Genomic DNA, 21,704 nt, shown 5'->3' on the forward strand with positions numbered 1-21,704 from the left:
ATATACAGATTTGAACAATAAGTTATTCACTGAAATATATTTATTAATTGTGGTTCTTACAAAAAATATATCTTATAAAATATAAAAGCTAAAATGTCTCTTAAAGCGCTGCCCCTTTAATTAGTGCATACTAAATAATTTAACTTTAGCCTACTACTACAACCATATTTTTTACCAGCAACATAAAGTGAAACAGAGGCAGAGGTGTCCTGCCACAGTCAGTAACAAATAAACAGAAAACAGTAGTGGTCAAATACAAATAAGGCAACAAGAGAAGTATCCTACACTTCTCTTTTGTAAAGTAAATCTGAACAACCTATATGGGCATCTACATCAACTATATGATTTGCCTGAGAAGCTGGACAGGACAAAAAAAATAAATAAATAATAATAATTTAATTTTTTTTAATTTAATTTGTGGCGGACGTAATTCTTTCGTGGCGGGCCGCCACAAATAAATGAATGTGTGGAAAACACTGAAATAATACTCTGTGAAGTAAGTTACATTTCATATGGTGAGATGAGTAAGATTATTTTGAAAAAATTAACGGATGGATGGATTAAATAAATTCAGAATGTTTACCATGGTTCTTCTTCTTTGTACTTTGTAAACACTTTTAGTTTGAAGAGTTTCTTGAAGTGGATCATATTAGTACATTGTTTGATTGTTGTACTATAACAGGGGAAAAACATACATTTGACCGAACTATTGATCGGAAAAAAAAGTTTCTAATACAATTATGTAATTTTACAATGTTTTTGGGATTTATAAAAAAAAAGTTTAAATAATGCCAAAAAGTAATTTACAGAGGTTGTAAAATTATGAAGAAAATACAGATTTTGAAGATAGCTAAATTGTACTTTTAAGAGAATTAAGTTAAAAGTGAATTAAGTAATATTAACAAATAATTTGTGATATTATGAGAATAAAGTTGTCATTTTCATTTTTTTTTGTCAAATTGAAAAATGCATATAAAATACAAGATTTATGGTTGTATTAGAATAAATGTTAAATATGAAAAAAAAGTTTCTAATACAATTATGTAATTTTACAATGTTTTTGGGATTAAAAAAAAAAAAAAGTTTAAATAATGCCAAAAAGTAATTTACAGAGGTTGTAAAATTATGAAGAAAATACAGATTTTGAAGATAGCTAAATTGTACTTTTACGAGAATTAAGTTAAAAGTAAATTAAGTAATAATAACAAATAATTTGTGACATTATGGGAATAAGGTTGTCATTTTCATTTTTTTTTTCAAATTGTAAAATGCATATAAAATACAGGATTTATGGTTGTATTAGAATAAATGTTAAATATGAAAATTGTCATTTTCTGAGAATAAAGTTCAAAGTGAATCAAAAATCAGAGCAGAAGGCATGTGATGTTGTGATGTTACAAGAATAAAGTTGCAGAAAAAAATTGTAATAAAAAAAAAAGAGGTTTTAATATTACAAGAAAAAAATATTTTTTTTAGGATATTAGTACTTAATCCAGGGGTGTCCAAACTTTTTCCACTGAGGGCCGCACACTGAAAAATCAAAGCAAGCGGGGGCCATTTTGATATTTTTTATTTTAAAAACCAATACAATATATGTATAAAAAAGATACATTCAGGCCTCCACTTAGACTTGATCCCGGGGACCTCAAAAGGTTTTGGTCAAAAAAAATATTACAAATGTGTCATTATTTAGTAGTATTATTATTATTCAAGGTTTAAATCTCTAGATCAACATTCGGTCTATCTGTCAATATAACGCTTTTAAAGATTTAAGTTGTATGCCATTTTTGTCAAGGAAAACTGTTTTTTTTATGGAAAAAAACACAAAATCTGCAATATTTTTCCCCAATAAAATTTTAAAGTGGAATATTTGAGATTATATAATAATTGGAGTCTTAAAAAGGTCAATAACTCATAACAACATTGATTTTAATTCATTATTTTTTTGAGCAATGACACTTAAAAAAAAAAAAAAAAGTCCCACTAAAATGATTGGGGATCCAAAATGGTACTACTCAGTAAAGTTTAAAAAATAAATCCAACATTTTTTTTAAACTTTTACCACAATAGTCTCAAGATCAACTTCAGATATATCCGTCAATTATAAGTTTTATTGTTGTTTATGTTTTTTGTTTGTTCGTTTTAGGCCCTTCTTTAAAAAACTTTGTTTTTTAAATGGCAACCAAAAATATGCAACATTTTCCCCCAAAAATATCTCAAAGTGGAATATTTAATGTGAAGTAAATGGAGCCTTGAATAATTCATAATGACATTGATTTTGATTCATTATTATTTTTTAAAGAAAAAAACAGCCTGCATGGCAGCTTTGGGTTATTAGAGTAAATAATGCAACATTTTCTTGTTACATTTCACATGTTTGCTCTTTTATACCACTTTTTATCTTTTTAATTTTTTTTTCATCGTATTTTTAGAATGTGCCGTGGGGCCGTTAAAAAATGACCTGCGGGCCGCAAATGGCCCCCGGGCCGCACTTTGGACACCCCTGGCTTAATCCATTCCATCATTTATTTCCACATACAGATATACTAAAGGTCTTAAGTGTTGTACGTGCGTACAAATGTTTTAAATTACATTTTTCTCTAAGATTATATTTCTCCTCCTTTTGTAGAGAAGAATTGTTGTATATTCTTGGGTAGAAGAATATACATTTGATTTATTAGATTTATATTTATTGGTCCCCGTTGGGGAAATAAATTTTCACTGCCGTACATTTAAACAATAGACATTACACATCAGGAACAAAAATAATAAAAAGACATCATACATGACCAACACATTTACAGGCTTGTCAGACAGGTCGGCCGGGCCCGCTGTTCAGGGCGGCTATAGCTGCAGGGAAAAGGCTTTTCCCCTAGGTGGGCCCTCCGGATGTGATTTTATCACATTGCAGTAAAAGTCTGGCAACTAAGCTGCCAGTTTTTTTTCTGTAAAAAACAGTGGTAAAATCTACAGATTTTTTTTTTACTCTTTACATTAAAAAAAAGTTCAATATTTAAGTTCATAGGCAAACTCATTCATTATTTACTGTTACAAGCGGCCCTCTAATGGCAGCCATGAATGAAAACAAGTTTGACACCCCTGCTCCACAGTCTCCACTTTTCTGTCGCCCTCTTGTTTCTTTTGCTGCCCTCAGTCTCCTCTTTGTTCAAACGTGTTCATATACATGCAAGGAAGTAAATATATAAACACAGGAGGTGTTTGTTGTTGTTGAACATGGCATGTCAGTGTTTCCCATAAACGGCCAAGATACCTGTGGCGGTGGGGGCGTGGCTATGGCCGTGGTCACCATGACATCATCGAGTAATTTGCATAATTTACTACAATGATATGATTTTCTCTAAAAAGGCTCAAAAAACGTATACTTACTAATTAATAATAACAGTGTTGTTTTAAACGTCCATCCATCCATCCATTTTACAATATAATTAAAACACTTTATGTACATATTTATATACAGATTTGAACAATAAGTTATTCACTGAAATATATTTATTAATTGTGGTTCTTACAAAAAATATATCTTATAAAAGCTAAAATGTCTCTTAAAGCTCTGCCCCTTTAATTAGTGCATACTAAATAATTTAACTTGAGCCTACTACTACAACCATATTATTTACCAGCAACATAAAGTGAAACAGAGGCAGAGGTGTCCTGCCACAGTCAGTAACAAATAAACAGAAAACAGTAGTGGTCAAATACAAATAAGGCAACAAGAGAAGTATCCTACACTTCTCTTTTGTAAAGTAAATCTGAACAGCCTATATGGGCATCTACATCAACTATATGATTTGCCTGAGAAGCTGGACAGGACAACAAAAAAAAAAAATTAAAAAATTAATTTTTTTTAAATTTTATTTGTGGCGGACGTATTTCTTTCCTGGCGGGCCGCCACAAATAAACGAATGTGTGGGAAACACTGCATGTGTGTGATGCTGCTTGGGTTTCCCATGGTGCTATTTTTGAAGTGGACTATCCCAAAGTGGAACAGAGCTTTGAGCCCAATTGGTCTAAATATTGTTTTGACACACTTTCGCTTTTTCCCCAGGAACCTGTCAAAGAAATTTAATCTAAAAAGGATCGGAAAAGATGAGCCAGATTGCAGGTGAGACACATTGATGCAAACATGAATAATGTCATTCTTAATTGGATCCAACATCAAATTGTACAACTTTAAGAGTTTAGATGTACAGGTGAGACTAAAAAAAAAAGTAAATATGTTTATTTAATCCAGCTGTTAGATTTACAAGGTGAAACTAATATACATTATATTGCCAAAAGTATTTGGCCACCTGCCTGGACTCACATATGAACTTGAAGTGCCATCCCATTCCTAACCCATAGGGTTCAATATGACACCTTTTGCAGCTATTACAGCTTCAACTCTTCTGGGAAGGCTGTCCACAAGGTTGCCGAGTGTGTTTATAGGAATTTTCCACCATTCTTCCAAAAGCGCATTGGTGAGGTCACACACTGGAGACCTGGCTCTCAGTCTCCGTTCTAATTCATCCCAAAGGTGTTCTGTCGGGTTCAGGTCAGGACTCTGTGCAGGCCAGTCAAGTTCATCCACACCAGACTCTGTCATCCGTGTCTTTATGGACCTTGCTTTGTGCACTGGTGCACTGTCATGTTGGAAGAGGAAACTGTTCCCACAAGGTTGGGAGCATGGAATTGTCCAAAATGTTTTGGTATCCTGGAGCATTCAAAGTTCCTTTCACTGGAACTAAGGGGCCAAGCCCAACTCATTTCACTGGAACTAAGGGGCCAAGCCTAACTCCTGAAAAACAACCCCACACCATAATTCCTCCTCCACCAAATGTCACACTCGGCACAATGCAGTCCGAAACGTAGCGTTCTCCTGGCAACCTCCAAACCCAGACTGGTCCATCAGATTGCCAGATGGAAAAGTGTGACTCATCAGTCCAGAGAAGGCGTCTCCACTGCTCTAGAGTCCAGTGGTGATGTCCTTTACACCACCGCATCCCACGCTTTGCATTGGACTCGGTGATGTATGGCTTAGATGCAGCTGCCCGGCCATGGAAACCCATTCCATGAAGCTCTCTGCGTACTGTATGTGGGCTCATTGGAAGGTGACATGAAGTTTGGAGCTCTGTAGCAACTGACCGTGCAGAAAGTCTTTGCACTATGCTGACCTCTCTGTCAGTTTACCTGGCCTACCACTTGGTGGCTGAGTTGCTGTTGTTCCCCAAACTCTTCACTTTTCTTATAATAAAGTTGACTTTGGAATATTTAGGAGCGAGGAGATTTCACGACTGGATTTGTTGCACAGGTGGCATCCTATGACAGTTCCACGCTGGAAATCACTGAAAGCGGCCCATTCTTTCACAAATGTTTGTAGAAACAGTCTCCATGCCTAAGTGCTTGATTTGATACACCGGGCCAAGTGATTAGGACACCTGATTCTCATCATTTGGATGGCTGGCCAAATACAGTGTATGTGACATAGACTCATAACATGCAACTCAAGATATTTCAAGCCTTCTTTTTATATAATTTTGATAATTATGGTGTACAGCTTATGAAAATCTTGATTTAAAAATCTGTGAACAACCTTAAGCCATGATCATCAAAATGATAAAGGTGTGACGTATCTCACTCTGAGTTTATATCACTTATTAGTTTCACATTTAAAGTTAAATTGCGGACATGATATTTGCACTATATTTAATTGTTTTAAGTTCCACCTGTAGATAGATATCGGTCAATAACATTCAGGGTTGGAAAATATAAATCCATCCCTGCTGCTGCACCTTTATCCAGATTTGGGTTCTTTCTTGATCCGTGCACTGCCTCTTTAAGGACGTTGGTTAAAGGGCAGCTGCACCTTTTTTTGGAATGTTGCTTATCATTCACAATTCTTTTGCAAGACAAGAACACGTGTTGTTTCTCAGCACGTCACCACTAAGCACGTTAGCTCTCTGTGGTCCCGGCGCCACAAACAAAAAAAAAAGTTCCTCAACATTAACGCTTATAATAACAATATTGCTAATGCGTGGTACATGGGCATGTCACGAGATGTAAATGGAGCATTGTTGGCAGTTTTTAGATGTTTTTAGAGCAGACCTGGGCAAATTAAGGCCCGCCGGACATTCCCAAATCGTTTTTTTTTAGATCTTTAAGATGGAAAGTGTAGCTGCCATTATGATGTGCAGTGATGTTTTCTAATGACCGTAAGTCTTCAACTATACTAAGTAGGGATGTCCGATAATGGCTTTTTGCCGATATTCCGATATTGTCCAACTCTTTAATTACAGATACCGATATCAACCGATATATGCAGTCGTGGAATTAACACATTATTATGCCTAATTTGGACAACCAGGTATGGTGAAGATAAGGTACTTTTTAAAAATAATAAGATAACTAAATTAAAAACATTTTCTTGAATAAAAAAGAAAGTAAAACAATATAAAAACAGTTACATAGGAACTAGTCATTAATGAAAATGAGTCAAATTAACTGTTAAAGGTTAGTACTATTAGTGGAGCAGCAGCACGCACAATCATGTGTGCTTACGGACTGTATCCCTTGCAGACTGTATTGATATATATTGATATATAATGTAGGAACCAGAATATTGATAACAGAAAGAAATGGGGGGAGGGAGTTTTTTTGGGTTGGTGCACTAATTGTAAGTGTATCTTGTGTTTTCTATGTTAATTTAATAAAAAAAACCAAAAAAAACCCCGATACAGATAATAAAAAAAACGATACCGATAATTTCCGATATTACATTTTAACGCATTTATCGGCCTATAATATCGGCAGGCCGATATTATCGGACATCCCTAATACTAAGTATTTCAATGGTTGGAATCTGCACTTTTGCATGATATACTCCAAACGCCGTTTCCATATGAGTTGGGAAATTGTGTTAGATGTAAATATAAATGGAATACAATGATTTGCAAATCCTTTTCGACCCATATTCAGTTGAATATGCTACAAAGACAACATATTTGATGTTCAAACTCATAAACTTTATTTGTTTTTGGCCAATAATAATTAACTTAGAATTTCATGGCTGCAACACGTGCCAAAGTAGTTGGGAAAGGGCATGTTCACCACTGTGTTACATGGCCTTTCCTTTTAACAACACTCAGTAAAGGTTTGGGAACTGAGGAGACACATTTTTGAAGCTTCTCGGGTGGAATTCTTTCCCATTCTTGCTTGATGTACAGCTTAAGTTGTTCAACAGTCCGGGGGTCTCCCTTGTGCTATTTTAGGCTTCACACATTTTCAATGGGAGACAGGTCTGGACTACAGGCAGGCCAGTCTAGTACCCGCACTCTTTTACTATGAAGCCACGTTGATGTAACACGTGGCTTGGCATTGTCTTGCTGAAATAAGCAGGGGCGTCCATGGTAACGTTGCTTGGATGGCAACAAAACCTGTATGTTCCTTTCAGCATTAATGGCGCCTTCACAGATGTGTAAGTTACCCATGTCTTGGGCACTAATACACCCCCATACCATCACACATGCTGGCTTTTACACTTTGCGCCTAGAACAATCCGGATGGTTCTTTTCCTCTTTGGTCCGGAGGACACGACGTCCACAGTTTCCAAAAACAATTTGAAATGTGGACTCGTCAGACCACAGAACACTTTTCCACTTTGTATCAGTCCATCTTAGATGAGCTCAGGCCCAGCGAAGCCGACGGCGTTTCTGGGTGTTGTTGATAAACAGTTTTCGCCTTGCATAGGAGAGTTTTAACTTGCACTTACAGATGTAGCGACCAATTGTAGTTACTGACAGTGGGTTTCTGAAGTGTTCCTGAGCCCATGTGGTGATATCCTTTACACACTGATGTCGCTTGTTGATGGCAGTACAGCCTGAGGGATGGAAGGTCACGGGCTTAGCTGCTTACGTGCAGTGATTTCTCCACATTCTCTCAACCCTTTGATGATATTACGGAGCGTAGATGGTGAAATCCCTAAATTCCTTGCAATAGCTGCTTGAGAAAGGTTTTTCTTAAACTGTTCAACAATTTGCTCACGCATTTGTTGACAAAGTGGTGACCCTTGCCCCATCCTTGTTTGTGAACGACTGAGCATTTCATGGAATCTACTTTTATACCCAATCATGTCGCCCACCTGTTCCCAATTTGCCTGCTCACCAGTGGCCAAATAAGTGTTTGATGAGCATTCCTCAACTTTATCAGTATTTATTGCCACCTTTCCCAACTTCTTTGTCACGTGTTGCTGGCATCAAATTCTAAAGTTAATGATTATTTGCACAAAAAAAAAAAAGTACATCAGTTTGAACATCAAATATGTTGTCTTTGTAGCATATTCAACTGAATATGGGTTGAAAATGATTTGCAAATCATTGTATTCCGTTTATATTTACATCTAACACAATTTCCCAACTCATATGGAAACAGGGTTTGTATAACCTACATACATATTCACTGGGTGCAGTGTGAGATGTTGAAAGGAAGCAGGAAGCAGCTCTTATCGTGGCTTCCCCGTGTTATCTTTGACCTTCATCGTTGTGTCCGCTGTGTTTCCTTCCCCCCCCCCGCTCCCAACAACGGTCAGATTCACCAGCTACCAGTCGTTCATGGACATCCTGAACGAGCTGAACGACTACGCGGGCCAGAGGGAGCTGGTGGCCGAGAACATGCTGATGAACATCTGCGCCGAGCTCACCAAGAACCTGCAGGAGCTCAAGCAGGAGCGAAAGTCGGTGAGCTACGTTGACATTGTCCGGGAACGGACACGCGCTTTTATTTTGTGAACAGACAGACGTCGTCACATGTGTGTATGTGTGAACGCACAGGCATGTTATATGAATGGATAGGTCATCGCATAGTGGTTCGAGTCCATGGACTGAGCAGGCAGACTCAAACTGTTACACCTTTGTGTGTTTATGTGAGTGGCAACCGACTCATTTTCATGATGTGATTATGTAAATGGGCAGATGTGTTTACAGTGTGTATGGGAATAGACACATGTTTACAATGCATGCGTATGTGAATGAATAAACTGCGGTACCTCAACTTAAGAGGGCCCCAACTTGAGTATTTTGAGAGAAGAGCTGTCTCTCGGCTAATTGTTGTGCTTTAAGTTGCAAACAAAAAATGCCACAGTGAACCCTGTAAGATCCGCCCAAAACATCTGGGGCCGTACTTATCAAGCTTCTTAGAATTACTCCTAAGAGTTGACTTAAGAGTAAATACATTCTTGCACTTAAAAGTTAGTTATCAAGCGTCTTACTCACACTTTCAGCGAAGCGTAGGACTGAATCTTAAGTGTCACACTCGGAGCTGAATTACGACATTACTATGTGCCGTAAACGGAATTTTAGGTGACGTCATTTCTGTGTGCAAAGAAATGACCAATCACTGAAGGGAATCCCTCGTCTAAGAATAAAGAAATATCTTAGAAATATTTAAAGGCCTACTGAAAGCCACTACTAGCGACCACGCAGTCTGATAGTTTATATATCAATGATGAAATCTTAACATTGCAACACATGCCAATACGGCCGGGTTAACTTATAAATTGCAATTTTAAACTTCCCGGGAAACTTCCGCTTGAAAACGTCGCGGTATGATGACGTATGCGCGTGACGTCACGAGGTCAAGGGAAGTGTTTGGACCCAATTCAAATAGCTCTGTTTTCTTCGACAAAATTCCACAGTATTCTGGACATCTGTGCTGGTGAATGTTTTGCAATTTGTTTAATGGACAATGGAGACTACAAAGAAGAAAGTTGTAGGTGGGATCGGTGTATTAGCGGCTGGCTGCAGCAACACCAACACCAGGAGGTTGTGTTGTGTTTTGAGCAGGATAGCAGACGCACTACGGTGAGTACAGCTTTGGCTTCCAAACATTTGATCGCTTGCCCGTACGTGCGTGTCGATATGTGCATGTCACGTACGTAACTTTGGGGAAATATATGTTTCTTGCCGACTCTGATGGCGGCCGGGGTGTCGTCAAAAACGTACAACGCCCGCCGCCGCCGCATCTAAGTTAGCTTCTATTTTTTTAGCTTCACCAAGCTGAAAATTATTAACCGTGTATTTACATGTTCATGGTTTAATAGTATTGTTGATCTTCTGTCTATCCTTCCAGTCAGGGTTTTTTTTAAAATTTAGTTTCTATCTGCATTTGAGACTGATGCTATCACGTTAGCTCCGTAGCTAAGTTAGCTTCTATTTTTTTTAGCTTCGCCAAGCTGAAAATTATTAAACGTGTATTTACATGTCCATGGTTTAATAGTATTGTTGATCTTCTGTCTATCCTTCCAGTCAGGGTTTTTTTTAATTTTGTTTCTATCTGCATTTGAGCCTGCTATCACGTTAGCTCTGTAGCTAACTTAGCTTCTATTTTTATAGCTTCGCAAAGCTGAAAATTATTAACCGTGTATTTACATGTTCAGTCACTGTGAATGTCCATTTCGCGTTCTCGACTCTCATTTTCAAGAGGATATAGTATCTGAGGTGGTTTAAAATACAAATCCGTGATCCACAATAGAAAAAGGAGAGAGTGTGGAATCCAATGAGCCAGCTTGTACCTAAGTTACGGTCAGAGCGAAAAAAGATACACCCCGCACTACACTCTAGTCCTTCACTCTCACTTTCCTCATCCACAAATCTTTCATCCTCGCTCAAATTAATGGGGTAATCGTTGCTTTCTCGCTCCGAATGTCTCTCGCTCCATTGTAAACAAAGCGGAATTGTGAGGAATTATTTGTCTTGTGACGTCACGCTACTTCCGGTAGGGGCAAGGGTTGTTTTTATCAGATACCAAAAGTTGCGATCTTTATCGTCGTTGTTCTCTACTAAATCCTTTCAGCAAAAATATGGCAATATCGCGAAATGATCAAGTATGACACAGAGAATGGATCTGCTATTCCCGTTTAAATAAAAAAAAATTCATTTCAGTAGGCCTTTAAGTGGACAATGGGAGTGTATATTTTGACAAACTACAAAATAATACAAAACAAACTAGTCCCCGCCCGCACTCACGCTACCGCTCCCTCTCTTCTCTCTCCCACACACTCACTGACGTCACTCACCTCACATGCTGTCACCTATTAAAGGGCCACACACATACGCTACTCTCATAACATTTTCTTTCCAATTCATTAATTAGGCAACTAATTTGAAACTGGTGTGGGTGGCTCTATATATTCTAGCCCGCTGCAACCACATGCAGAAATCAACAAGGAATCGAAAATTATTAAATCTGTGACAAAAATAATACCCGCTCTTTCTAAACGATACCGTTTGATCAGCTGCTCGTCATCAAACAGAGCCAGGACATCCTTCCGCTCCCTGAACGTTCGCGCACGTCTCTCTCGCCTCAGTGCCATCCCCCGATGGCAACTCCTAACCACTTAGGACACCTCTGAAGGTCTCTTAAATATCGTGGAGAGTAGGAGTGATTCTTAGACTTAAGAAAGTTGATAAATAGCTTTTATTCTTAAGTTTGAGACTAGGACTGAATTTCGCAAATTCTCAGGACTTAAGTGTAAAATGGCACTCTAAGACGCTTGATAAATACGGCCCCTGGTCTCACTCTTTATTTTATCACAGTAAAATTCTTGTCAACTGAGCGTTGTTTTTACCGTGTTTTACTGTAAATAGACTGTAAAAAAAACTGGCAGCTCTGTTGCCAGAATAAAAATAAATAAATAACATTGGTGCCGTTTTTCCATTTACAGTGAGACGTGGTAAAAAGTACATTTTACTGTAAAATTTTGGCCACGAAGCTGACAGTTTTTTCATTTATTGTAAAAAGTGTTTTTTTACTGCAGTAAAATTCCGGTAAGTGAGTTCCCAGTTTTTACTGTAAAATATACAGATTTTTTTTTTTTTTTTACAGTGTGCATAAAAAAATATATAATATTCAAATGTATAGGCAAATTCATATATTATTCACTGTGACAAGTGGCCCTCTAAGGCAGTGTTTTTCAACCACTGTGCCGCGGCACACTAGTGTGCCGTGAGATACAGTCTGGTGTGCCGTGGGAGATTATCTAATTTCACCTATTTGGGGTATGACATTTTTTGCAAGCCAGTAATTATAGTCTGCAAATGATGTGTTGTTGTTGAGTGTCGGCAGAGTAACCGTGTAATACTCTTCCATGGTGGCAGCAGGTAGCTAATTGTGATCACAATTTTTCAGACGACAGCGGGAGGCAGAGTGCAGGTAAAAAGGTGTCTAATGCTTAAACTGAAAAATATACAAAAGGTGAGTGCCCCTAAAAAAAAAGGCATTGAAGCTTAGGGAAGGCTATGCAGAACGAAACTACAACTGAACTGGCGACAAAGTGAAGAAAACAGAATGCTGGACGACAGCAAAGACTTACTGTGGAGCAAAGACGGCGTTCACAAAGTACATCCGAACATGACATGACAATCAACAATGTCCCCACAAAGAAGGATAAAAACAACTGCAATATTCTTGATTGCTAAAACAAAGCAGGTGCGGGGAATATCGCTTAAAGGAAGACATGAAACCGCTACAGGAAAATACCAACAAAACAGGAAAAGCCACCAAAATAGGAGTGCAAGACAAGAACTAAAACACTACACACAGGAAACCAGCAAAAAAGTCCAAATAAGTCAGGGTGTGATGTGACAGTACACCTACTTTGAGACAAGAGCTATAGTGTTGCAGGCTCAGTTATGCTTTAAAGTCATATCCGACGACTTTTTATTGTCTATATCGAGTTTCATATTTTAATGATTTCTGCTGGTGGTGTGCCTTTGGATTTTTTCAATGGAAAAAAAATGTGCCTCGGCTCAAAAAAGGTTGAAAAACACTGCTCTAAGGACAGCCCTAATTGCAATGTGGCCCTTGACCAAAACAAATGTGACACCGATAAAAAAGCGCTATATAAATCTAATCTAGGGCTGGGCGATATGGCCTTTTATTAATATGTGGATATTCTTAGGCCATGTCACGATACACCATATATATGTGGATATTTAGCCTTAGCCTTGAATGAACACTTGATGCATATAATCACAGCAGTATGATGATTCTATGTGTCTACATTCAAACATTCTTACTGCATTAATATATGCTACTTTTAAACTTTCATGCAGAGAGGGAAATCACAACCAAAAGTGTATTTATGAAACAGTTATTAAGCAGTGGCACAAACATTCATGTCATTTCAAAACAGAAAGTGCCAGATTGTCAGAGACATTTTAAAACAAGCTATTTTGTGCATGATGTCATTAAGATGACATATCAAAACAACACTCAATTAAAGGCCTACTGAGATGAATTTTTATTTATTTAAACGGGAATAGCAGATCCATTCTATGTGTCATACTTCATCATTTCGCGATATTGTCATATTTTTGCTGAAAGGATTTAGTAGAGAACGACGATAAAGATCGCAACTTTTGGTATCTGATAAAAACCCTTGCCCCTACCGGAAGTAGCGTGACGTCACAAGAGGAAGGATTCCTCACAATTCCGCTTTGTTTACAATGGAGCGAGAGACATTCGGACCGAGAAAGCGACGATTACCCCATTAATTTGAGCGAGGATGAAAGATTCGTGGATGAAGAACTTTAGAGTGAAGGACTAGAGTGTAGTGCAGGGTGTATCTTTTTTTCGCTCTGACCGTAACTTAGGTACAAGCTGGCTCATTGGATTCCACACTCTCTCCTTTTTCTATTGTGGATCACAAATTTGTATTTTAAACCACCTCAGATACTATATCCTCTTGAAAATGAGAGTCGAGAACGCGAAATGGACATTCACAGTGACTGAACATGTAAATACACGGTTAATAATTTTCAGCTTGGCGAAGCTAAAAAAAATAGAAGCTAAGTTAGCTACGGAGCTAACGTGATAGCATCAGTCTCAAATGCAGATAGAAACTACATTTAAAAAAAGCCCTGTCTGGAAGGATAGACAGAAGATCAACAATACTATTAAACCATGAACATGTAAATACACGGTTAATAATTTTCAGCTTGGCGAAGCTAAAAAAAATAGAAGCTAACTTAGCTACGGAGCTAACGTGATAGCATCAGTCTCAAATGCAGATAGAAACTAAATTTAAAAAAAACCCTGACTGGAAGGATAGACAGAAGATCAACAATACTATTAAACCATGAACATGTAAATACACGGTTAATAATTTTCAGCTTGGCGAAGCTAAAAAAATAGAAGCTAACTTAGCTACGGAGCTAACGTGATAGCAGGCTCAAATGCAGATAGAAACAAAATTAAGAAAAACCCTGACTGGAAGGATAGACAGAAGATCAACAATACTATAAAACCATGAACATGTAAATACACGGTTAATAATTTTCAGCTTGGCGAAGCTAAAAAAATAGAAGCTAACTTAGCTACAGAGCTAACGTGATAGCATCAGTCTCAAATGCAGATAGAAACTAAATTAAAAAAAAACCCTGACTGGAAGGATAGACAAAAGATCAACAATACTATTAAACCATGAACATGTAAATACACGGTTAATAATTTTCAGCTTGGCGAAGCTAAAAAAATAGAAGCTAACTTAGATGCGGCGGCGGCGGGCGTTGTACGCTTTTGACGACACCCCGGCCGCCATCAGAGTCGGCAAGAAACATATTTCCCCAAAGTTACGTACGTGACATGCACATATCGACACGCACGTACGGGCAAGCGATCAAATGTTTGGAAGCCAAAGCTGTACTCACCGTAGTGCGTCTGCTATCCTGCTCAAAACACAACACAACCTCCTGGTGTTGGTGTTGCTGCAGCCAGCCGCTAATACACCGATCCCACCTACAACTTTCTTCTTTGCAGTCTCCATTGTCCATTAAACAAATTGCAAAACATTCACCAACACAGATGTCCAGAATACTGTGGAATTTAGTTGAAGAAAACAGAGGTATTTGAATTGGGTCCAAACACTTCCCTTGACCTCGTGACGTCACGCGCATACGTCATCATACTGCGACGTTTTCAAGCGGAAGTTTCGCGGGAAATTTAAAATGTGACTTTATAAGTTAACCCGGCCGTATTGGCATGTGTTGCAATGTTAAGATTTCATCATTGATATATAAACTATCAGACTGCGTGGTCGCTAGTAGTGGCTTTCAGTAGGCCTTTAAAGTGCACTTTTTGTACAGAACGCCACTACAATAGTTTAAAACAAATAAAGTGCACTTTTGTGCATGACATCACACAAGATATTTGAATAAGTGTCAAAAAAAAAAAGAGCTGCATACTAGGAAATCAAATAGTGTACGTCCTTCGCTATGTGGTAGGTTCCTGCGGACGTTATGTCCTTCTGCAAATGGACAAACATGCATGTCTTTTATAAGCTGCTTGTATGTGTGTGATTGGACAGAAGTGTTCATGTGTGTGTATGTGAATTATACATACTATGTGCACACGTGAATTTACAGACACGTTTACATTGTCTGTGCAAAATGACCGACACGTTTTCTTGTTGTCAGTAGCTGTGATGGCTGGTTGAGATGTGTGCATTTGAGTGTTTACAGAAGCCCAACTAGATAAGCTGCAATATGCTTGTGTTTTCCATTGAGGATTCATTCCTTGGCACTCACAGTCTGGCTGGATTATTCAGACCTACTGCAGAAAAGACGTCTCTCTCTCTCTCTCTCACACACACACACAAACACACACACACTGAGACAGACAGACAAACAGACTCAGGCATTTGTCCTGTTCTTTTTTTCCGTCGTGTTGTCCCTATTTACCCTGTTCCCCCTTTTGCTGAGTCAAGTCTATTTTTTTTTTACCAATTTTCTGCAGTATCTGACGGAGGCCAAGAAGGCCCAGCAAGCCTTGGAGAGCACCAACAAGCAGCTAGAAACCGTAAGTGTGTAATTCAGATGTAGAAAGACATCAGCTTTGGTCACTTTCACGACGCACTGCGAGTAGAAGTGATCTCTGATAAACTGTTAGTCCCTCCAGGTATTTGCAATGTCACGATTACGCCCAATTCACGCATAGTCAACCAATCCACGCGAATGATGTGCGGCCTTGCAACTTTAAAAAAAAAATTTTTTATTTTATTTTTATTAAATCCACATAAAAAACACAAGATACACTTACAATTAGTGCACCAACCCCCCCAAAAAACCCTCCTCCCCATTTATTTTATTTATTTCTGTTATTAATATTCTGCACTGCAAAAAGTCAGTGTTCAAAAACAAGAAAAAATAATACAAAAATGAGGGGTATTTTATTTGAACTAGGGCTGCAACTAACGATTAATTTGATAATCGATTAATCTGTCGATTATTACTTCGATTAATCGATTGATAATCGGATAAAAGAGACAAACTACATTTCTATCCTTTCCAGTATTTTATTGAAAAAAAAACCCCAGCATACTGGCACCATACTTATTTTGATTGTTGTTTCTCAGCTGTTTGTACATGTTGCAGTTTATAAATAAAGGTTTATTTTTTAAAAAATACAAAAAACAAAAACAAAAATGAGGGGTATTTTATTTGAACTAGGGCTGCAACTAACGATTAATTTGATAATCGATTAATCTGTCGATTATTACTTCGATTAATCGATTAATAATCGGATAAAAGAGACAAACTACATTTCTATCCTTTCCAGTATTTTATTGAAAAAAAAAACCAGCATACTGGCACCATACTTATTTTGATTATTGTTTCTCAGCTGTTTGTACATGTTGCAGTTTATAAATAAAGGTTTATTTAAAAAAAAAAAAAAAATACTAAAATGAGGGGTATTTTATTTGAACTAGGGCTGCAACTAACGATTAATTTGATAATCGATTAATCTGTCGATTATTACTTTGATTAATTGATTAATAATCGGATAAAAGAGACAAACTACATTTCTATCCTTTCCAGTATTTTATTGAAAAAAAAACAGCATACTGGCACCATACTTATTTTGATTATTGTTTCTCAGCTGTTTGTACATGTTGCAGTTTATAAATAAAGGTTTATTTAAAAAAAAAAAAAAAAAAAATTTTTTTAAAAGATTCTGCGCATGCGCATAGCATAGATCCAACGAATCGATGACTAAATTAATCGGCAACTATTTTTATAATCGATTTTAATTGATTGAATTTAATTGATTAGTTGTTGCAGCCTTAATTTGAACTAAGCAAAATTATCTGCCAATCGAACAAGAAAATTCGGCTTGTCAAGACTTTCCGAAACAAGTCAAATTTGCTAACCTCAATGAACCCAAAAATACCTTCAAATAAGTATATTCTCACTAATAACAAGTGCACTTTTCTTGGTAGAAAAAAAAAAGACCTTTTTGCTCAATATGTTGAAAAATATTCTTAAATGAAGTAAATGCTAGTGCCATTGTCTTGACATAATGATATGCGCTCGGCATCATGTTTGTTTTGTTCATGCTTGAAGTAAGAAATGATTACTTTAAAAAAGTTGTTTTATACTTGTGAGTGTTGATGACACAGCTTTGCAACAGTTGATATTCTAGTTTCAAACATATTTTTACTCAATATACACCACCGTTCAAAAGTTTGGGGTCACATTGAAATGTCCTTATTTTTGAAGGAAAAGCACTGTACTTTTCAATGAAGATAACTTTAAACTAGTCTTAACTTTAAAGAAATACACTCTATACATTGCTAATGTGGTAAATGACTATTCTAGCTGCAAATGTCTGGTTTTTGGTGCAATATCTACATAGGCCCATTTCCAGAAACTATCACTCCAGTGTTCTAATGATACAATGTGTTTGCTCATTGGCTCAGAAGGCTAATTGATGATTAGAAAACCCTTGTGCAATCATGTTCACACATCTGAAAACAGTTTAGCTCGTTACAGAAGCTACAAAACTGACCTTCCTTTGAGGGGATTGAGTTTCTGGAGCATCACATTTGTGGGGTCAATTAAACGCTCCAAATGGCCAGAAAAAGACAACTTTCATCTGAAACTCGACAGTCTATTCTTGTTCTTAGAAATGAAGGCTCAAACTAGGGCTGAACGATTTATCGTTTTCAGATCGAAATTGCGATTTCAGAAGTCTCAATCTTGAGATCGTGAAGGCTTCGGTTTTAGACGAACGTTATTTAGCTCTCCTGGCTGACATGTCTGTTGTGTATATGCAGCCTGCTCGTGCTACTCTCATGCCTTGTCAAACTCACCAATCAGAAGTGGTAAACTACTTGTGAGCAGGGCATGCCGTCACGCTAACCAATCAGAGGCGGCCATTGACGAGGCTACCGCGTACACGCCCACTAACAAGGAAATGGCTGCTGCCGCCGGGTCAGAAGTGGAGGAGGATTTAGTTTTAATACAGAAGAAGAGCAGCACGTCTGTCATTTGGGACTACTTCGGTTTCGAAACTTCAGATGTGCATCAGAAACAGGTACTTTGTAAAACTTGTCGGGCCAAAGTCGCCACATCCCAAGGCAACACGACTAATTTATTCCGGCACTTGAAAAATCACCACCGGCAGTTACACGACGAATGTATGACCAAAAAGTCCGGTGAAAAGTCAACCCCGAGCGATTCAGCCCATTGTAGCAAACATACCACAATTACAGCGTCGCTCATGTCTTAAACCATCAAAGGTTGACATGCTAGTTTTCTTGACCAAAAATCTGTGAAGAGTGATGTAGAGATGTCAGGGAAGCAAGTATTATTGTTAAAGTACTTTTTAGATTGTGTTTGTTCTGCACTTTACCCTGACTTGTGGTGTCAGTTTTTGTAAAAAAAAAAAAGATAAATGCTAGTTTTCAGGAATATTATGTTCTATTGTTAACAGAATAGATGTGCAATATTTGGGTGCTGCTAAGCGGTAAATGAATGACCCACCTATTTTAATGTCTGACATATTTTTCAGAAGGGCAGAGGTTGGGTCATTTTGTTTTTGTAATAGTATTTTCTTTATTACCATTACTTTTCAATTTCACTTTAAAATATTGTTCAGGTTTCTTCCAGGGTTGAATAAAGTACTTGAATTGCTGCTATAGATGTTGATAGGCTAGCTCTCTTGAGCCATAAAAGACTGACCTACCTACTTGAGTATAAGACTGTTTACATAAGGTCAGGATCCTTTTTTTCCTTTATTGAAGTTGTTGAATTTTGTTTTTCTTATTATATATTAAGCATTGCTTTTTGTGTTGGAATTGTTTTGTATTTTATTTAACTTAAACTTTTTTATTTATCTTAACATAATTAAGGTTTTTGTACTGGTTTTAGTTCTTTAGTTTTAATAACTGCTGTTGGTCAAGAACTTTGGAGAATGTACATGCATGTTTCTTAATAAATACATGTTTGAAGCAATTCTTACCTTTTAGTATTCATCCTTGCATTACATAGCATTTAATGTTTTCATGGTATATCATTTTTTGTCATGTTTTAAATCTGTTACTGTTACTGAAGCTTGATTTGAAAAGAAATCGTGAGTCAAAATCGAAATCGCAATTTCTGTCAGAAAAATCGTGATCAGATTTTTTCCTGAAATCGTTCAGCCCTAGCTCAAACACAAAATTGTTTGGGTGACCCCAAACTTTTGAACGGTAGTGTAGGTCATCAAATCTCAGCAACAAGCTGTAATATCTTATTGAGATCATTTAGGACCAAAACCCTTATAACAAGTAAAACACTCTAACATAAAATCTGCTTAGTGAGAAGAATTATCTTATCAGACAGAAAATAGGCAAATATCACCCTTATTTGAGATATTTCATCTTACTTAGATTTCAGTTTTTGCAGTGTGGTTCCTACAATATAGAACAATACAGTCCTTAAAGCACACATGATTGTGTGTGCTGCTGGTCCACTAACATTTTCATGAATTACTATTTTTTATGTAATTGTTTTACTTTCTTTTTTTATTCAAGAATTTAAAAAAAAATGTATTTATCTTATTTTATTTTTTAAAAAGGGACCTTATCTTCACCAGACCAGGTTGTCAATGAAATTAAATTGTTTAAAGGGTTCTTAAAACCAGGTCCAGTCCAGATTATGTCCAGGCAACACACACCTTCATTTATGTACGGTACACTGAAAATGAGGGAACACAACAACAAATTGCATACACTCTATAAACAAAATTAAATTTTCAAAATAAGCATTTATTTACAGTCCAGATCAGGGGTCACCAACCTTTTTGAAAGCAAGAGCTACTTCTTGGGTACTGATTAATGCGAAGGGCTACCAGTTTGATACACACTTAAATAAATTGCCAGAAATAGCCAATTTGCTCAATTTACCTTTAACTCTATGTTATTATTAATAATTAATGATATTTACACTTAATTGAACGGTTTAAAAGAGGAGAAAACACGAAAAAAATGACAATTAAATTTTGAAACATAGTTTATCTTCAATTTCGACTCTTTAAAATTCAAAATTCAACCGAAAAAAAGAAGAGAAAAACTTAAAAAAAAGAATTTATGGAACATCATTAGTAATTTTTCCTGATTAAGATTAATTTTAGAATTTTGATGACATGTTTTAAATAGGTTAAAATCCAATCTGCACTTTGTTAGAATATATAACAAATTGGACCAAGCTATATTTCTAACAAAGACAAATCATTATTTCTTCTAGATTTTCCAGAACAAAAATGTTAAAAGAAATTCAAAAGACTTTGAAATAAGATTTAAATTTGATTCTACAGATTTTCTAGATTTGCCAGAATAATTTTTTTGAATTTTAATCATAAGTTTGAAGAAATATTTCACAAATATTCTTCGTCGAAAAAACAGAAGCTAAAATGAAGAATTAAATTAAAATGTATTTATTATTCTTTACAATAAAAAAAATAAATTTACTTGAACATTGATTTAAATTGTCAGGAAAGAAGAGGACGGAATTTAAAAGGTAAAAAGGTATATGTGTTTAAAAATCCTAAAGTCATTTTTAAGGTTGTATTTTGTCTCTAAAATTGTCTTTCTGAAAGTTATAAGAAGCAAAGTAAAAAAAATAATGAATTTATTTAAACAAGTGAAGACCAAGTCTTTAAAATATTTTCTTGGATTTTCAAATTCTATTTGAGTTTTGTCTCTCTTAGAATTAAAAATGTCGGGCACAGCGAGACCAGCTTGCTAGTAAATAAATACAATTTAAAAAATAGAGGCAGCTCACTGGTAAGTGCTGCTATTTGAGCTATTTTTAGAACAGGCCAGCGGGCTACTCATCTGGTCCTTGCGGGCTACCTGGTGCCCGCGGGCACCGCGTTGGTGACCCCTGGTTTAAAGGGTTCTTAAAACCAGGTCCAGTCCAGATTATGTCCAGGCAACACACACCTCCATTTATGTACGGTACACTGAAAATTAGGGAACACAACAACAAATTGCATACACTCTATAAACAAAATTACATTTTCAAAATAACCATTTGAGGACTTCCCATCTTTTTTTTATGTTTTTTGCCGTCATTATCGGTTTCAACCACAAAACTTTCTAAAGTTAAAAAATACTGAATAAATGTTTTAAAGAAAGTCTTTGCAACTTTGTCCTACTGAATGTCCGCAACTTCCCCCGCAAATTTTGCACAATCAGCGGAAGTTTTACCGATAGAATTTGAATCTCAGCGGTGCTCAAACGCTCACTAGGGATGGGCGATACCACACTTTTAGGATTCGATACGATACCAATACTTTTTCTTGCATTTTCATCGATACCGATACCAATAATTTCTTATTGGCAATTTTTTGTCAGTCAAAAATATTATTACTATTGTTATTATTTAAGACAA

At 36.6% G+C, this 21,704-nt stretch overlaps 2 protein-coding genes across 5 annotated transcripts in view; one reads left to right on the forward strand and one right to left on the reverse strand.

The window, feature by feature from the left end:
• Positions 1-21,704, reverse strand: part of LOC133651782 (protein shisa-8) — a 648,746-nt gene that overhangs the window by 421,072 nt on the left and 205,970 nt on the right. The gene's annotated exons all lie outside the window — the stretch shown is intronic.
• Positions 1-21,704, forward strand: part of LOC133651780 (cdc42-interacting protein 4 homolog) — a 99,466-nt gene that overhangs the window by 43,044 nt on the left and 34,718 nt on the right. For all 3 annotated transcript variants that reach the window (XM_062049900.1, XM_062049899.1, XM_062049901.1), the window contains exons 3-5: positions 4,067-4,123; positions 8,582-8,729; positions 15,784-15,846. In XM_062049900.1, the coding sequence (XP_061905884.1) occupies positions 4,067-4,123; positions 8,582-8,729; positions 15,784-15,846 (268 nt within the window). The remainder of the gene's footprint in view (positions 1-4,066; positions 4,124-8,581; positions 8,730-15,783; positions 15,847-21,704) is intronic.

This window comes from Entelurus aequoreus, linkage group LG06 (genome assembly GCF_033978785.1).
Source record: "Entelurus aequoreus isolate RoL-2023_Sb linkage group LG06, RoL_Eaeq_v1.1, whole genome shotgun sequence".
Classification (NCBI taxonomy): domain Eukaryota; kingdom Metazoa; phylum Chordata; class Actinopteri; order Syngnathiformes; family Syngnathidae; genus Entelurus; species Entelurus aequoreus.